Source organism: Sturnira hondurensis, unplaced genomic scaffold (assembly GCF_014824575.4).
Source record: "Sturnira hondurensis isolate 20B ecotype Veracruz unplaced genomic scaffold, ASM1482457v3 Scaffold0007036, whole genome shotgun sequence".
NCBI lineage: Eukaryota > Metazoa > Chordata > Mammalia > Chiroptera > Phyllostomidae > Sturnira > Sturnira hondurensis.
In genome coordinates this window covers 4,688,444-4,706,953 of record NW_028079667.1, presented here as the reverse complement: position 1 = coordinate 4,706,953, position 18,510 = coordinate 4,688,444, and the positions used below count along the sequence as shown (strand labels likewise).

Genomic DNA, 18,510 nt, shown 5'->3' with positions numbered 1-18,510 from the left:
TAACAAATGAATATATCTCATAAACCAACTCAAATCTATGTTCAATACTTACTATTAGGAAATGCAGGTCAGAATGTAATGTAAAATTACTTGTGATGATATAATTGATATTTTGGCGTCTTCAACCTTGGGGCTAAATATAAGAAAAATCTTTAAATTTATTCCATATTTTAAATACCTATACTTTCAAATATTTAAAATAGTTAAAATATTTTTAAAGCTGGCTTCGAGTATCTAATACATAAGCTTTACTATTCTAATTTTAAATGTGATATTTCTCTTTTTTTTAATTTTATTTTTATTTAGAGAGAGGGAAAGGGAGGAAGAGAGGACAGAAACAGCAATGTGAGAGAAAGCCATAGATTGGTTGCCTTTTATACCTGCCGCAACTGGGAACTGAACCTGTAACATAGGCACGCACTCTGATCAGGAATTGAACTAGTGACCTTTCCATTTGTGGGACAATGCCCAACCAACTGAGCTACACCAGGGCTTCAATGTGATATTTCAATAACTAATTTAGACATGATTTTAAGTTGAAATTTTATAAATTTGTAAACCATATTAAAACTTTTAAGAGCACATGAGGCATGATATATATAACATTTTAACTATATTTATGAGTTATTTAAAATATATATGAAAGCTTATTCATAAATGGAAAATTTGAAGTCATTAGAAAAATTGAATGAATGAAGTTCATAAATAAAATTTCAAATGTTTAAAATAATTTAGTTAAACTACAGCACTCATAAAAATGACTGAAAATTTCATCAAGTCTATACCTAGAACAATAAAATTTATACATGTATATACTTAAAGTATAAGTAAGTAGAGCTTTGAACTTTAAATGTAATAAATCAAATATTTATTATATTTTGAAATAATATCAGACTTGCAGAAAAGTTATAAAGACAGTACAAAGACCACTTTCACCTGAAATACTTGTGATTTGCTGACCTGATACCCTTTGACTCCCAAATGCTTTAGTGTGATCCAATCAATCAAGGGCATTTCCTAACACCCTCACAACCGAATCAGAACACAAACGTTCCTACATTACTTTCATCTAATCTTCAGAAACCATTTGATTTTCACCAATTGTCTCCAAATTCCCTTTTGAGGATAATGATACAACTGAGACTCCTGTTGCATTTGATTATCATGTCTCTGTCCTCAACCTCAGTCTGGGATGGTTTCTCTGTCTTCTGCTCTCATGTTCTTGACAATTTTGAAGATCTTGGGCCAGTTATCTTGTATGATGCCGCTGGATTGGGATTTACCTGAGTTTACCCTTGTTTAAACTCAGGTGAGGACCCTCGGGCAGGAATATTACAAGAAGGTGCTGATTGCATCTTATTAGTTGGAGAATAAATTTAGTTCACCTCAAAAGTGATCATGTTCTCTTTGATCACTTACTGAAAACTGTGTCTTCCAGGCTTTTCCTTTGTTCCCTCCTTTGTTTCCTTTGTCGCAATCAATAAGTATTTTGTGAGGAGATACCGTGTAAACAGCAAACTTTCCATGTATGCATTTATGTAGATCAGAACGAACTCCTGGTTCCTTCTTTTATGTCTTTTATTACCATTATTTATTCTGATGCCTGAACTGTCTCAGATTTGACCAGTGGGAACCTTTCAAGCTGGGTTCTAAGCCTTTCTGATAAATCCCCCCCCCCCTTTTTTTGAGAACTTCTTTGCTTTCTGGCACAAAATAAATATTTCAGGCTCCTATTTTCCCTGCCTCAGCTCTGGAATCACCTTTTCCCTAAGGACCCCTGCTTCCTTTTGGTAGAAACAGTGTTGAGAAACTGAGATCTGTGTACTAGGTGCGCTCAGTGGTACGGGATGTTGCTCCCCTAAGCACTCTCAGTGCACAGACGGAGGGGCTATGTACTCAGATGTGTGCACATATTAATATGTATCCTGTATTTGTATATTGAAAAGGATGAGGACACCTCAGTATATCTAATTATAATTTAAGACCACTCTACTCACCCTGACTGTGATCTGCCACCTCTTGCCATCCCCTAGAAATACACTCTTCTCACCCCATTGGAACTCTGAGCTTTCTGCTCTGGGCTCTCCCCCACGACACTGAGCAGACTCCCACCTTGTTTGGTCCCATCTAATTGCCCTAATTTTGGATTGTTTAGAAAGGGAAGAGAAAAAAATGGGAAGTGGAAGAACCAAAGATTAGTTTTAAGTCACAAGTGGACTCTGAATGATACTTTTTCTACACAAAAGCCACCTGCAACATTACATCAGGAAAATGTGATTTTTTCTTTTGCAAAGTTCTCATCCCTCTGCACTTCTGTGTGTGTGTGTGTGTGTGTGTGTGATTTTTTCCCTTTTTATTGTTGACATTAATCCAGATATCCTCATTCCCCTCCATTCCCCACCTCCATGCATCCCCCGTGCCCCCTTCCTTCTGGACAACGCCACACTGTTGTCTGTGTCTGTGAGTTATGCATACATGTTCTTTGGCTAACCCCTCACCCTCTGTCATCAGTTCCCCTCATTCTCCCCCCACCTAACAGCTGTCAGTCTGTTCTATGTATCCATGCCTCTGTTTTTTATTGTGGTCATCAATTTATTTTACTCATTAGATTCCACATATAAGTGACATTATATGGTATGTTCAATCTTCTGCTTTCTTTTAGATTTCTTTTCCTCAGTTTCCTTGTCCTATGGTTCACATCATCCAGGCACTAAACATACCTAACACTGTCATTCATTTTACACATCTGATAGCATATTTCAGATTTTATTCACTCACTGACTGTTACTGAAGACTGTATATTTGTATTTCTCTATGACTGCCCCAGTTCGTGACACTTGTCAATGTTCAGTGATTTTATGCCACATGGCATAAGGTTTGGTCCCCTAAATTTGGCAACAGTAGGATCTGAAACATTTTTATTTTTGAAAATCTGGGCTATAAAATGTGTCAATAATTACTACATACTTGAAGTAGCAAAAAGATATTCTTCTATGAAGTGTCCCAATTAGCCCCAGTGCTTAAGAAAAAAAATAGGAAAAAACTTCAATTATATTAAAAGGCCATCTTTAAGGTAATTTAAAAAACAGTCAAGGTTATAGTTTTCTTTCTAATTTCTTTAACTTTTAATTTTCTAATTTGCCCACCAGCTATAGGACTCATTTATTGTTCTAATTTGTTTCTGGTTACAGGTTTCATTTAAATTTAGCATACAATTGGGGAACCGTGTAACATGTTGGTAGTTAAGTCTATCCTCTGAAAATATGGTCAAAAATGACAGCTTGGGTGTATAGTTCTGTGTCGATGGGGGTTCTAGTAGAATCGTCACCTGGTGGAGCCTGAAATACATAAACCATGTTGTTAGTCAGTCCAGTCCATGCAAATGATTGGCATTAAATACATTTTCCTTTTGCTTCAGTACTGTAGCAAGCAGACCTAAAAAGGCTGTGGCCACGGAGACTTTTCCATGTTTTCCTCCAGATTCATTTTCCGAATGAAAATGTCAATAAAGAGATTTGAGGCCCTGGGTGGTGACATTACTGAAATTATCTAGGATCAAAGGAGTGTCCCAGGCTCCTACTTATCCTGACTCTGCTGGACCATGTATGTCACTCACTCTGAGGACTTTCTGGTGACCGGCTTTGCAAACACATGTGATCACGGGTTAATAAATGAAAACAAATTCTATTTTGGTTTCAAGTAATAAAAAATGTCTCACGTTTGGAATGAGTTCAGACTTATGAAAGTAACCTGTCCATGGTGGGTTTCACAAAAAGTTTCTTATCACTTTAAAAACTATTGATGTGCTTTTCTCCCCCTTTAAATTATGACCTTTAAAAAAGATTTGTTCCTTTTACCTTTATTCAGGATAGTCTATGATTCTTACAGCCTTCTAGGAAGCTCATGTGGGAACAAATATTCAATGATGTGGTTTGAGAGGAGAGAGAGTTTTATTAAATGTTATCTACAACTAGAAAATTATTACTCATTGGGCCTTTACTGTATGTGATGTATAAAAAAAACAATGTTATTTGTTCTTCTTCTTGGTAGGAAGAGATGAAAAAAATTAGATCTGGGACAAGAGAAAAGCTTTGGTATTGCCTTTTATTCATAATACTGATTTTTCGTGCTAGCTGCAAAAGACTATATCAGGTCTATCTTTTATTAAGTGTCAGTAAAATTGTAAAGACTTTGAAATGGATTAAACAAAAAGATTGAGTGTCCTGAGTGGCTCACCCATCCAAGTATTTTTCCTTTTATTGTTTTTGTGCTGTTTCAGAACTTTTTAAGTTGTAGAAAACTTGTAATAAGGCAAAAATATTCTTGTCTACAAAGATGCAAATTAATTTTGCCTACTGGAATCCAATTAATTATTGCCCTGTATTGAGACCTGCTTTTTCATCTACTTGTAAGTAATTTCAATTTTTCCTATTCCTCATACACGTTATGCTCTTTGAATAATCCTTTGAAATGTTTGTGATATCTTACTTTTGCTGCAGCTATTTGAGGCAACATATATTGCTGAGGCCACCAAGGTTTACACTGAAGATGTTGTAGCAATAACCACTTAGCCAGTATAAACGTGCGATTTTCCTCTCTTGTCAATGGACTTGATCACTGTTATGCTATTATGTTCCAGTGTGCTTCAACATCCCTCGCCTTGTTTGGGGATTTCAGTGTCTCATAAACTGTAAGCATCTGGTGTGGTAGTGAATTGCTGTGAAGGAATCATGAGAGTGGACTACTTGTTCAACCATCGAGACCCAGGAGAAATGCTGTCTACAAATTAGAAATAGTCCCTTACCTGTTGCCTTGCACGTGCAGTGACTACACGTTTTTTAATGCCTGCTTCTTCTCCACTAGTTATTAGATCTTTGAAATAATGAAGGAAACAATTTTTTTAATCTTCAATTTTTAAAAACCTGACTCACGTTTTTTAATGCCTGCTTCTTCTCCACTAGTTATTAGATCTTTGAAATCATGAAGGAAACAATTTTTTTAATCTTCAATTTTTAAATTTAGAATTAAATCTATTGGGTTAATGGTGTTAATAACATTATACAAGTCTCAGGTGTACAACTTTATAATACAACATCTGTATACACCATTGTTCTTATTCAACCATTTCACCCAGCAAGGAAACTAACCTTCTGTTGTCTCCATACTCCTTGTTCTGATTTGCGATGAAAAATGAACTGTGTGAAAAAGTGAGCTTGGACTGGGGCTAACCTCTTTTCCACAAATTCTTACACTCTCATCCCCCTAGGCTGTATTGGTCCCTTTGATTAGGTTGTCCTTCTAATTAGAACAATAAAACAGTAATTTTTCTTGGTCATGAATGTATTATTGAGATATGTACTTTTTTTCCTGCAGATATTTAACTTGGATGGTGAAGGGTTATCACTTATACTCTTTATTACTAAACATTGTTATACATATAATCATTTAAAAATTAGGTATTTAATATTTTCTTTCCAGTGGTTCACCTTCCTTTCGTTGCAGTTCATACATGAGTTCATACACTGGATATTTAACGACAACATACTTATTTCTAGGGACTGTTCCATACTACTGCGTATAAAATTAAAATCGGTTTTCCAGGTCAAGATGAGGGCATAGCATTTAAGTTTTAGGAGTTTTAATTAATAAAAGCCACTCTCTGTTATGTAATTTTTGATGTATATACCTCAAGGCCATTGATTTTAGCAGCAGTTTGTTGAGTAAATACTTAATCTGTATGTGGTGGACTTTCAGTGCAGGTATACCAGGTGATTGCCCAGGGGAGAAAATGTTTAAAAGCTTCTTAGTATGTGGCTGTTTTAGGGCTATAATCAACCAAACATTCAGTAATTTGGGCAGCAAAACCAGAGAGTTGGCAGGGCCTCAGCTTTACTTAATAACTGTGACTATGCCACAGTTAAAGAGCAACATTTACAAGGGCCTCCGAGGAAAATCCAGGAGCCAAAAGAGTGGTGTTGGTGATTCAGGAAGTGTCCCCTGGCCCACTACTTCAAGTTTTCGTGGCATTTAAGATCCATTGTTAGAGACTTTGAAGAAACCATAGCTTTGCTTAAACTTACTCTACTCAATGTGAGTTGTTTGTTTTTAATGTCCAATAGGAAATATACCCGGGCCCTGTATAAACACATTGCAAAACTGAGGGCCTTCATCGGGAGGGTGGAGCTTTAAGAGATTAAATTCTAACCATCTGTGTGTGGAAAGGATGTAGGAATGTTATGGGCCTACGCTTTGAGAAGAGCAATTTCAAGGTCGTGACAGGCTCCATCTGATTTTAATGTCCACATGGCAAGGGAAATTAAGACCAGTCAATGAACTGGGAGGCAGCATTAAGGAGGCAATTAACACCTTTCCTACTAATAGAAACAAGTGCTCCATGAGGGTTACTAGGGAGGAAGAGAACAGAGGAGAGAGGAGCTGTGGGAAGGTACTGCTGGAATCTTCCTCTAAATTAACCCTCTAAATAAAAACATGTGTTTTTATTGGTAGAAGTTATTTTTAATTTTAAAACTTGTTCACCTAGATGTTCTTTTTCTCATAGAAAAAGAAAGTAGAATTTGACTTTTTTTTGCATCCGTGTAATATATAATAATGACTACAATGTACTTGAAAATAATAAAATAATTGCTTCTTTCATTTACCCATGGACCTAGCACATTGCCATTGCTCTGGACATCCAGGGTCATACTCCAAAGTTCAGCAAAGAACCCCCAGTGTTAATTTACCTACCAAGGAGAAGAAAGCACCAGAGTCAAAAGTACTCTGATAATTTTCAACTGAAAATAGTGTTAGCTCTATATGTGTTTCTGGTGCCTAAGACCCTAAAATATTTCCAAGTCAGCCTGAAAAGTTCCCAGGATTATTTTTGACCCTCCCATTCACTTCTTTAGCAATTATTGAATACTCAGTTTGTTCATTCCAGAGATGTTTACTGAGCACCTACCATATGCTAGCGCTGGTGATACAATAGTAAAATGACCAGAAAGGGTTTCTACCCCAAGTTTCACTTTATGTTTTTCAAGTCTCTGTCAGTATATTGTTTCCTTTGAGCCTCTGGATAAACCTGCCCAATCAAGTGATTCTTGAGGAGGCAGAGATACCCAGAATGGATAGCACCAGCCTCTCTCTGTAATGATCCAAATGAGAGGGCAGAGGAAACCAGCAGCGATAAAACAGTGGAAGCACCTACTGTGGTGGGCCACATTGCTGCAGGGGTTACCCAGAAGTCTTTGGCATATGATCTGTACTTTCTAGTCTATTTGTGCAGTCTCAGGAATGTGTAATTTAGACTACCTAAAATTAAGACTGTGAATTAAAACTTGTTTTAGAAGAATGGAGTTTGATTACTGTATGAACATACAGTAAGGTGAGGCAACAGCTAATAAAATATAACTATTGTAAAGCAGTGGATATCAAATCCAGCTCACCTTTAGGATCACTTAGGGAGATATTAAAAACACAGATTGCTGAGCCTCACTACGGCTTTATTCAGTTTGAATATCTAGGGGTGGAGCCTAGGGCCCTCACAGTTGGCTAGCACGAGTAGAAAAAGAGGGAAATGCGTTACTGAATTGATAGAAACTGCTCTTAGTTAAGCCATGGTGGGTTGGATGTTTGATAATGAACTCTTGTGAAAACATTTCACATTTCAAAATAATACCTTTTTATGTTTGACCAATTTTGATGTTCAAATAGGTGAGTCTGGCTCCTGTTGAACTCTGAGGAGTATTAATATGTAAAAAGAATAGAAATACATCCTGCTAAATTCGTGCACAATCTACATTGCACATGCCTTCCTACTAGATGTTCCTTCCTACTAGAATACCCCTTTCTGCTCCATTTGTCTTGTCCTCACCGTTCCCATCCTTCAAAATTCAGTTCAGATCCTAGGTCCTCCATTAGCTTATTTTTTAATGCCTTAAGTCAAAAGCATATTCTGTCTCTTCTGAATTCTTACAGAGCTTGTTCTGTCCATCCAGGTCACTTTCTAGATTGTCATTTCTGTGCATATTGTATTTCCTCACCTACCCACCCACAAATTAACCTGTAAGCTTTGTAGAAAAGAACACCACGTTTCTGATTCTCTTTTTATACCTCACACTGTCCAGCAGATGCTTAGCAAACATCAAATGAGAAAGAGGAGGACAGAAGGAAGAAGGAAGAGGGACCCACGTACTGACATCTGCCAAGGTCACCTTTTCCTCTATGCTTTTCCGGCACAAGCCTCCCACTCTCCCTATGCCCTCTCTTTTCTGAGGGTTGGGGTGAAGTGAGATCTCTTACCCACTTTTTGTAGATAACTATGCATTCTTTGGTCTTTCCTTGAGTAACTGTGTAGTTGACACATTACAAATATCAACTCTGAAACTTGCTCACTGGAACAGGACCCCTAGTTCTCCTCCTCTTTGTTCTCCATTTGAACTATTGTGCGCTCAGCTTCTCCAGTTTTCCCTCCCCAGTCTGCCTTAAACGAAACCCTCTCATGTCCTTAAAGCACAACTTTTATCCTGCATTTCCCTGCACAGGAGCCTTGGCCTGCTTCTCCATTTCCTATCAACTTCAGTCCCAAATCCTCGTCGGCCCTGCATCCAAGGCTTTTCACGGCCTTTCTACACTTGATGCCCACTCTCCGCCTTCTCCAAGCCGATGCAGCATCCACACTGAACTGTTCAGGTACTCCTTTGTCTGTTTTACACTCGTTAACCTTATTTTTGCCAGTAGGTCTCTTTCCTGGTATTGCCTGCCTCTTTGTCTCTATGAGTTCGACTTCTAATTATTCTTGAAGTCTAGTTAAAACATTTCCTCCTCTATGATCATTTTACATTATTCCCAGTGCAGTCCCCTCCCCATCCCCTCTCTACTGGCTCCTGCCCCAGATCCTAAACCCTCTCTTCTTCCACTGAATTCCCAAAGAATTTCTCTCTTTGGCAAAATGTCATTTTATGCCTTATACTATAGTTATGTTTTTTTACATGGCTGTTTTCCCCCCAAATACTGTAAGTACCTAAAGGGCTAAGGTAGAAATATTGCTTACCTTTGCATCCTCTATGGTTTTTCATAATAAAATTTAAGATCCATTGCTAGATTCTACTAATAATGAACTACATGACCTTGAGTACCTCAGTTGGAGTCAATTTACTCATAAATCAAAACACATTCTAATTCAACAGTCTTAATTTGGGATGGCTTAAAGACCTACTTCTGGAACTGCACAAGAAGACTTAAAAGCACGTACTGAAGTAGAGGTTTCTATAGGACCTCTACGGAAGTGGAAATGATGCCTGCACTAGCTGTTTCCACTGGAGAAAACATTCCATTTTTTTTTTCATGACTTACTTGGATCACTAGAGTGGGGTGGCTGTACCCTTCCTGGCTGTCATTGCTATATCAAGTATTAGTGACCTAATCCACTCCTCAACTTTTAATTAGTGTAACATTACTGTGTGTCAGGAGGGAACTGTTCATTCAATCATTTACTCCATGAGTATTTTTTGAGTATCTATTAACCAGGCAATTTTCCAGGTGATGGGCTCTCACTTTTTGTGAATGGAAGTGGGAGAGAACACCCAGTGTAACTAAGGAATATTTTTTTCAATTTTAACTATTCTATACAATTTATTTCTCTCATTAGTAGATTATGAAGGTTTAGACCACCTATGTTATGATAAGACTCAATGCAAATTCTTTCGTGGTTAGTGTTTTCTTAAAAAAAGAGCCTATTTGTTTTTTATTTTTACAGAAAATGTAGGGGAGTGAGTGCAAAGTGATTCCACTCAATGCTCCTAAAGATAATACACTGGAAACATTTTGGTGGGTGTGAATCACTCAAATAAGCATTCTTCACTCAAAAATAGAAACTCGATTTATTTGTTCCAGATGTTACACAGCTGCAGGGAAGTTAAAGCCAGTGGCCCTGTTCTGAATGCAACCAAACTCTTACTGCATTCGGAACTTCTTAACCAATGAACACACGTTACTTGTTCTAAGACCTGCACAATTTTCTTTCCACTGTTACCATTCACAAACAACTATGATTCCTGGAAACTATACTTCAGAATTAATGAGTCTAAATTTGTGTTGTATAAAGGAAACCCATCCTGTTTATTAATGTTTCCACCTTTCATTTATCTTGACCTCTTTATTTTTTTCTGAATAGTAGGAATAACCAATTAGAAACTGATATTGCTTGAAATTTTTAAAACTGAATTAATTGGGGGGACATTGGTTAATAAAATCATATAGGTTTCAGGTGTACAATTCTATAATACATCATCTCTATATTGTATTGTGTGTTCACCATGGCAAGCGAAGTCTCCCCTCACCATTTATCCGTCCTTTACCCTCTTCTACTTCCCCCACCCCCACAGTCCCTCTGGTAATCACTGTATTGTTGTTTGTGTCTATGAGGGGTTTTTTTTCCTTTTTTTGCTTAATCCCTTCACCATTTCCACTCAGCCTCCCCAAACCCCCACCCACAGCCATCAGTCTGTTTTATGTATCTCTGAGTCTGTTTCTATTTTGTTTGTTAGTTTATTTTGCTCATTAGATTTCACATATAAATGAAATCACATGGTCCTTGACCTCTTTAATTTTAAGCATAAAATATATTTCAAAAGAATACTTGAGGAAAGGAAAAAGAGAGTTGAATTATATTGTTTTCATAGTATTTTAGAGCACCTTAACTATAGAGTTAAAAGGTATTTATTTCAGGAAGAATTTCAAGCAGAATTATTGAGAAAATATTAAATATAAAATGTAATTCCTCTCATTGTGTATTAGTAGTTTCAAAAACTTGACAATTTACGTAATTTCTTGATTCTCTTGTAAGTCTGTATGAGATGCTATGTGAATGCATAAGATATAAAAGGATTGTAGCCCTTTAAAGAAGCCAAATAAGTTTAAAAATTACACAGAAAACGCACAGAATTTTATATATAACCATAAAACTATACTATATGTGTTATAGTTTGTTCGAGAACAAACGTTTGAGAACACTTATGTTTGAAAACAGAGTGCCAGCTCTCGTGTGATTTAGTCTTTTTGTGGAGATGATTTTTTCAAATTGTGGTTCAAGGACAACCTGCAGCAGAATCACACTGGCTGCTCGCGGGCCCAGGTGAGTCAGAATCACTGTGAATTGAGCCCGGGCTGTAGAAAGACCCTGGAGACCAGAACAGAAGAACACCACCACTCTCGCCTTCCAGTTGTGAACATTGGAGCCCAGGGAAGTTAATTTCTCCAGGCCATGCAGCCATTTAACAGTAAAGTGAGACCTGGACTTTGTTTATTGATGCTGAGACCAACATACTTTTCCAGCAAGTTGGCTATTAATTTTTATCTTCAAAAGGTAAAATTTTTTTAAAAATTGAAGAAATGTAAGTTTCCAAATATTACCAGGTGTCCCACTAATAATTCCTTACTCTTATCACTAATAAACTAAATTCTTGTTCTTTCTCTTTAGAAATACCTTTCCTTCAGACTCATGGATCTTTGAATGATAAAAATCTTCCAAAAATAAAGAGGAACATGTTACATTTTGTATATTGTTGATTGAATCTTTGAAATCTTGTGGTTGATTATTTTGGAAATGAGTATTTAAAGTTATTTGAACCATGTTCAAGTGACAGTGTGCATTCAATAATGACTCCACAAAGATCATAAAAACTATAATTCATGACATACATTCTTGAAGTATGTAGGAGGTCTGTCCAGAAGGTATCCAGCAATGTAATATGAAAATTAGAGACATTTATTGAAGAAGATACAAGATTCAAGAAATATTGTATGTAGGACAATGACACTTCAGTCTCCTTCAAAGTGGGCACCTTGGGACCTCACACAGTTCTCCCAATTGACATCAGCTACCCTGTGGTATTTTCCTGAATCTCAATGATGGTCTGAAATCTCTTCCCTCTCAAAGTTGATTTTAGTTTAGGGAAAAGTCTGAAGTCACAGGGCACCAAATCTGGCTGTAAGGGGTGCTGAGTCACCTGGGTGATTTGATATTTTGCCAAAAACTCTACATGAGATGTGATGTGTGAGCAGGCACAATGTTGTGATGAAGCTGCCAATCACCAGTTGTTCATAGCTGCACCCTTCTGAACAATTTGAAGAGTTTCCATGAGGAATGTTCAAGCTTAACATAAAATATGATGCAGAATCATTGCTCTATTCTCTTAGTCACTTTGAATGTGATGGCCACACAGGACACATGCTCACTCAATGGCATCTAGTGCCCCCACTGACTAGTCCTGTGATGTTCTTATTGTTTACATGTCGCATTCCAGTCCACTCTCCTTGGCTGCCAGGTTACACTGATGTCACACAAACCATTCTTGTTATATTAACAATGACTGGACTTTTTCCAAACAGACCTTGTATATGCTGTTAAAATCGAGCCCTAAAATATTTTGTGTGATATTCAAAATGGATTCAAAACTTTGTTTCACACATCTTAATGAAGCTATTAATAATTTTATATCTTTTCTTGTGTTATAGTTTAGCATTCTAAAGAAAATACTCTATAAATGCTATTATTAAGTTTTCTGTACTTTGCCTCAACTAATCACATTTTGACACTCACTTATGGTGGTCTTTTAAAGAGACACCTCTAGAGAGAAGGTGTGCTGATAAATTCTCTGGTGTTCATAGATTTTTAATAGATATGGCAAAGATTTTCGGGTCCTTTATTTCATTAATGAGAAATGTGAGACCAAAAAATCAAAACCAAAACCAACCAACCAAACAAAAAAACCCCAAGAGTGATGTTCTTTGGAAGGAGATTGAATCATGTCAGAAACTGCTAGCCAAACCTCTCTACTTCCTTTCCCAGAATACCTGTTTTCAGCTGAGCACATGGCCATCTTTATAAAGATTACATTGTCAAACCTCCATGGAGCTGGAATGGCCATCTGACTAAGCTTTTGCTGTGGAATATATGTGAACGTCTGTGTGGCAGGTTTGGGGAAGCTTCCTTAAAAGGCAGTGAGAGCTTATCCTTTGCACTCTCTGAGTTCCACCCCTGATTCTGTTGGGAATGTGGTTGTTTTGGCCAGAGATCTATTTTGCCCTGTGAGGACCACCCTCACCTAGATGACTGTGGATTTGCCATTTCACCTTTGGCCTGACAATGTATACACTCATGCATGGAAAAGAAAGAAGCTTCTCCTGATTAAGTCACTGCCTTGGTTTCTGACATGTATTGCTGTATCTGATTACAGACAATAAATAATTTCTTGCTACAGAAAGTTCATTCATTCACTCTTTAAGCACAGTAATTAATCACTTTTTATGATCAAGGAACTATAGATATGAAACAAAAATGATTTTATTTTTAATTTTAAATTTCTAAAATGTTTTAGAAAAGTTTTAGAACTAGATTCCCCTTTTCCTTGGTCTATCCTTGCCCCTATGACAGGTAATTATCATATAATTATAATATATAATATATTATATATTATATAATAAATATAATATAATATATTATGTTATATATTACATATTATATCATCTCATATCATTATAATATAGTTATTATCAATAATATTATTATGATTGATACTATAATTATCAACAATATTATTATAATTGATAATATTATATTATCAATTAGTATCAACAATTATCATATAATATGTCATGTATAATATAATATATGATATATTATATCACATATAATATAATATATGACATATTATATTGCATATAATATAGTATATTATATTACACCACATATGATATATTATATGATATATCATATAATTAGTATAAATAATTATCATATAATTATTATTTCTTTCACTATAAAGAAATATTTTTCTTGACTTTGAATTTTAGATTGATGCTGTCATGTGAATAACATATATTTCAAAAGTTTCAAAGAAAAAAGGCCTAACCAACTCAATCACATAGGACTTCAAATAATGTCTTAAAATTCACCCCAAGTATATGTCATGATTAAAATAATGATGCAATTGCAGTCTTTGAAATATGTAAGATAAAAATACTTGTCTTTGAATAAATTCAAAATATCATGGGACATACCTTTAAAATATTTAAATAAAATGTATTTTCTAAGTTAACACTTAAAAATTTACTAAGGGTCATCCTTTTTTTCAGCGATACCTACATGTTAGAGAGCACGCTGACAGCTGTATGTGTGTATGGGGTGGTGCTGGTTGAGGTGAAGGGATTGAGCAAAAAAGGGAGAAAAAAGAGAAAGAACTCATGGACATGGACAACAGTGTGTTGATTGCCAGGCCGGGTGGGCAGGGAGAAGTGGAGGAGGGTGTAGGCATAATAAAAATATATCATTTACTATTGTTCCATAAACAAGATTTTGTTTTAAATACCAAAATATTAAAGAATAAAAGAAAACTATTCTATTAACATTAAAAAATAAACAAATCAAAAGGGATATTAGAATCAAAGGGTGCATATGTGAGGTAAGAGCCTCACCTCCCTAAATGGCTCATCTCCACATTTAAAGCAAAAATTAATGACTTCCACAGGACCTGAGCAAACAGGGGGAGTGCCCACTGGTGCCCTGGTTACATTCTGCTGCTGGGCATGGAGAAGTTCTCCCATTTGTGTTCTATTTGATTCCTCCAAACCCTTCCTTATTGATTTCTGATCATTTATTCAGCTTTGGAGTTTTTTGTTTTTTGTTTTTAAACAATAGTACATGCTTTAAATTTCAACACAGCTTTTCTTTTCCAGGTTTAAAAACTTAAGGTGGTCAAATATTTAATAAAATTTTGAATAATGGTAGAAATACAATAGCATTTGGAGGTAAGTATAAAAGCACACTTACTTTTGGGTCCACCTTCAGAATTTTGCTGTCTCTTTTGTATTTGAAAACCAATCCCTCTGGATTATCAGCAATCACTTGATAATTGGGAGTTGAATTACAAATAGCAGTATTACTGTTCCAGTTGTAAAAGCTATAAAAATAAATATTTATTAGGAATTCATATGTAAAATACATTAAATTGACAAATATATTTGTCAACATTCGGGAAAGTTCAGTTTCAAGATAAGTGGGTCAGACCATAATCTGCACAACCATGAAGAGCCCATGTGCTGAAAACTCTTGCGGAGGAGTTTAGACTGAATTATTCTCAAACCATTTACATATTTCTCAAATCAGATACATATTTATGGATATTTTGCATGATTTCCTGGTTTGGACACTCTAGGATCTAAGGTCTATTCCAGTATTATATTCCCAGGAAATCAAGAAGAAAATTGATGCAATTTAAAACTGTTTTTTCCAGCTCAGACTCTTCAGGGTATTAAGAATATTCAGGGTATTAAGAGACTGTGTTCCGGAAGGAAAGGCAGGCTAAGTCACCTCTTTTCATTCAAAACAAATGAATTTCTTTCAGGCTCTATTTTTCAGTAATATACTTCTCAGAGAGTGAGGAAACAATTTGCATCTGTTTTATAAGTTCTTTATAAATTTTGGATATTAGCCTGTTATTAGATATATTGGTTACCACAGGCCAGGCATGATGTGATGTATTCTGTCATAACCCATGTGAAGTTGTTCTCATTTCACAGACAAGGCGAGTAGACCAGGTCAATGAGCATTGGTTTAAGGCCCTGACACTAATATGCCATAAACTAATATTTCAACCCAGATCTCTGTGTTTCAAGGTACATATGTGCTCTTTCTCTTATTCAACATCACCTGCAGTTTATCCCTTTTTTGTGGTTGTTCTTGATCTATGGAAATTTCCTAATTTTTCCATGTCCTGTTTTATACCTACTTGTCAAAAATGAATATAGTATGGTCATATAAGTTGGAGAAGTCCTAACGTACGTATTTTACATGTTTTATTTCTGTTAACACATTTCTAATGTTATGCTAATACATTCAAATATTAACATGTTTCTAGTATGTCTAATATTATCCTATTCTGCATTGTTTTGCCTTCCATTATTCTTTCTCCATTTTGAAAGAGTGTATTTCATTGATTACATTCACTCTAAATTATATTGTCTTCTGAGGCATCAACTTCTGTGCTCTTAGCTAAAAAGGTAATGTTTACCCTCAAATTTTTCAACACACACACAAAGGACTAATTACATAGATCATATATTTATATCTTTTGAGGGCATATTAGTGAGAATTGTATCTCTTTCATCTTCCTCTTTGTGCAAAACATAGGCATGTCTGCCCTCTTTGAGGCACAGGGGTAGGAAAATTGGTTTTCCAACCATCTTTGTCTATTTAGTTAGTCCATTCTGAGGGAGCAGGCATGACTATTTGATTGGTGAACTGAGGAAAGGAGCTGATTATTCATGGTTGTGGGGATCTGCACTTTAGTTAGCCTTTGTATGTGAGATTCATCATGGCAGGCTCAAACCCCAGTAGGGTGATGGTGATAAATCCAATTCACTGATGAAGGTATTAGGAGGCAGTTTGACCATGCACCCAAGCTAGGGTCTCATTCAGTTTAATCTGTAACAAAGAAAATCATTTCACCTCCATCTGGCTGGTTATTCAGTTGGGCATTTTTATAAATTGGCATAGGAAATATGGGTGTGATTCTAAACCTTACATATAAGTCTCTTAAATAATTATTTATAAGATGTATAGATATAAGTAATCCCAGTAAAATGTTTGAGTCACAACTATGCTTGGAAGTGACACGGTTTATATCACACATTCCTTTCTTGTTGCTCAGATCTCAAATTAAACTCCTGTTAAAGTCCAAGTAGCTTGAGGGTGTTTATGTGTGTATATAGTCATTATATTAAAAAGTTAATTTGTGTTTTTTATGGTTGAATAGTACTCCATTGTATAAATGTCCCATAGTTGCTTTATCCATTCATCTACTAATGGACGCTTGGGCTACTTCCATATCTTGGCTATTATAAATAATGCTGCAATGAATATATGGGTGCTTATGTTCTTTTGAATTAGTGTTTTGGGTTTCTTTGGATAAATTCCTAGAAGTGGAATTCCTGGGTCATAAGGAAGTTCCATTTTTAATTTGTTGAGGTGTCTTCAAACTGCTTTGAACAGTGCCTGCAGCAGTCTGCATTCCCACCAATAGTGCAAAAGAGTCCCACTTTCTCCATGTCATTGACAGAACTTGATTTATTCAGCTTAACAATAACCCACAACCCTCAGACCAACTAAGAACTTGATTTATTGATGATAGCCATTCTGGCCAGTGTGAGGTGATGTCTCATTATCTCACATTAATTTGTATTTCTCTGATTATTAGTGACATTGACATCTTTTCATGTCTATTGGTCATGTGTATATCATCTTTAGAGAAGTGTCTTATCAAGTCTTTTGTACAATTTTGAATTGAAATTTTTTTGTGTTGAGTTTTATAAGTTCTTTATAAATTTTGGATATAAATTCCTTATCAGATATATTGGTGAATATGTCATCCCATCTTACAGGTTGTCTTTATATTTTGTTGATGAGAAGAGATATATCAGAAAAAATATTGCTATAAGCAATGTCCAAATTTTACTGCTTATATTTTCTTCTAGAATTTTATGGTTTGGGGTCTAACATTTAAGTCTTTGATCCATTTTGAATTTATTCTTGTGTGTGGCATAGGAAGTTGGTGTAGTTTCATTTTTCTGTGTCTGTCCAATTTTCCCAACACCATTTATTGAATAGACTATCTTCAGCCCATTTATATGCTAGTTTCCCCTTTCACATATTAACTGACCATGAAGGCGTGGATTTATTTCTGGGCTCTCTCTTCTGTTCCATTGATCTATGTGTCTGTTTTTATGCTAGTACCATGTGAAAACTAATGACTAAACTGAACTTACAAGCAAAATATAGACAATCTCATAGAAAGCAGGCTGACAGTTCTGGGTTGAGGGCAGGGGTTAGAGGGTAGAGGGATAGACCAAAAGGGAAAAGGACTCATGGACAGGGGCAACAGTGTAGTGATTGCATGGGTGAGGGGGTAAGGAAGATAAATAGTAATGGAAAAATACAATTAAAAAACCATTAAAAAAGTTAATCTGCAGAGCATATGGCACTTTTGATGAAGCAATTTGGATTGTTTGTCAGTACTCTTGTTCTTCTGGTAGAATGGGAAACAGATTTCATTTTAAAAGCCAATTCAAATAGCTAATAATTCTTAGCAGTTAACAAGGAAAACTAACATTTACTTAATTATCATGTACTGGGTACTGTTCAGAGCCTAATGAATGTATTGTCTCCTTTAATCTTATCATCAACCCTATCGAGTAAGTATACAAATATCCCATTTTGTACATGCATAGTCCACATGATCCTGAAGTGTACTTGTGGATGAAAATCAGAGACTACATTTGAGAAGATACTAAAAAGTGAAATTAATGGTTGAGAGAGATATCAATTAGAAGAATATAGAATTTCTCTTGGATTTCTGATTTGGATTCCTCAGTGTTTGCATTTATTGAGTAGTAGGATATGAAATATAAGAAAATGAATAAATTGCAGGAGTTAAGAGGGGTGAGGTTCAGTTT

General features: G+C 35.7%; 1 protein-coding gene across 2 annotated transcripts in view; it reads right to left on the bottom strand.

Moving 5' to 3' along the window:
* Positions 1-2,569: 2,569 nt before the first annotated feature.
* Positions 2,570-18,510, bottom strand: part of CFAP299 (cilia and flagella associated protein 299) — a 515,701-nt gene continuing 499,760 nt past the window's right edge. For both annotated transcript variants that reach the window (XM_037051036.1, XM_037051037.1), the window contains exons 5-6: positions 14,831-14,960; positions 2,570-3,338 (exon numbers count right to left, since the gene is read on the bottom strand). In XM_037051036.1, coding sequence (XP_036906931.1) covers positions 3,249-3,338; positions 14,831-14,960 — 220 coding nt within the window. In that variant the 3' untranslated portion in view covers positions 2,570-3,248. The remainder of the gene's footprint in view (positions 3,339-14,830; positions 14,961-18,510) is intronic.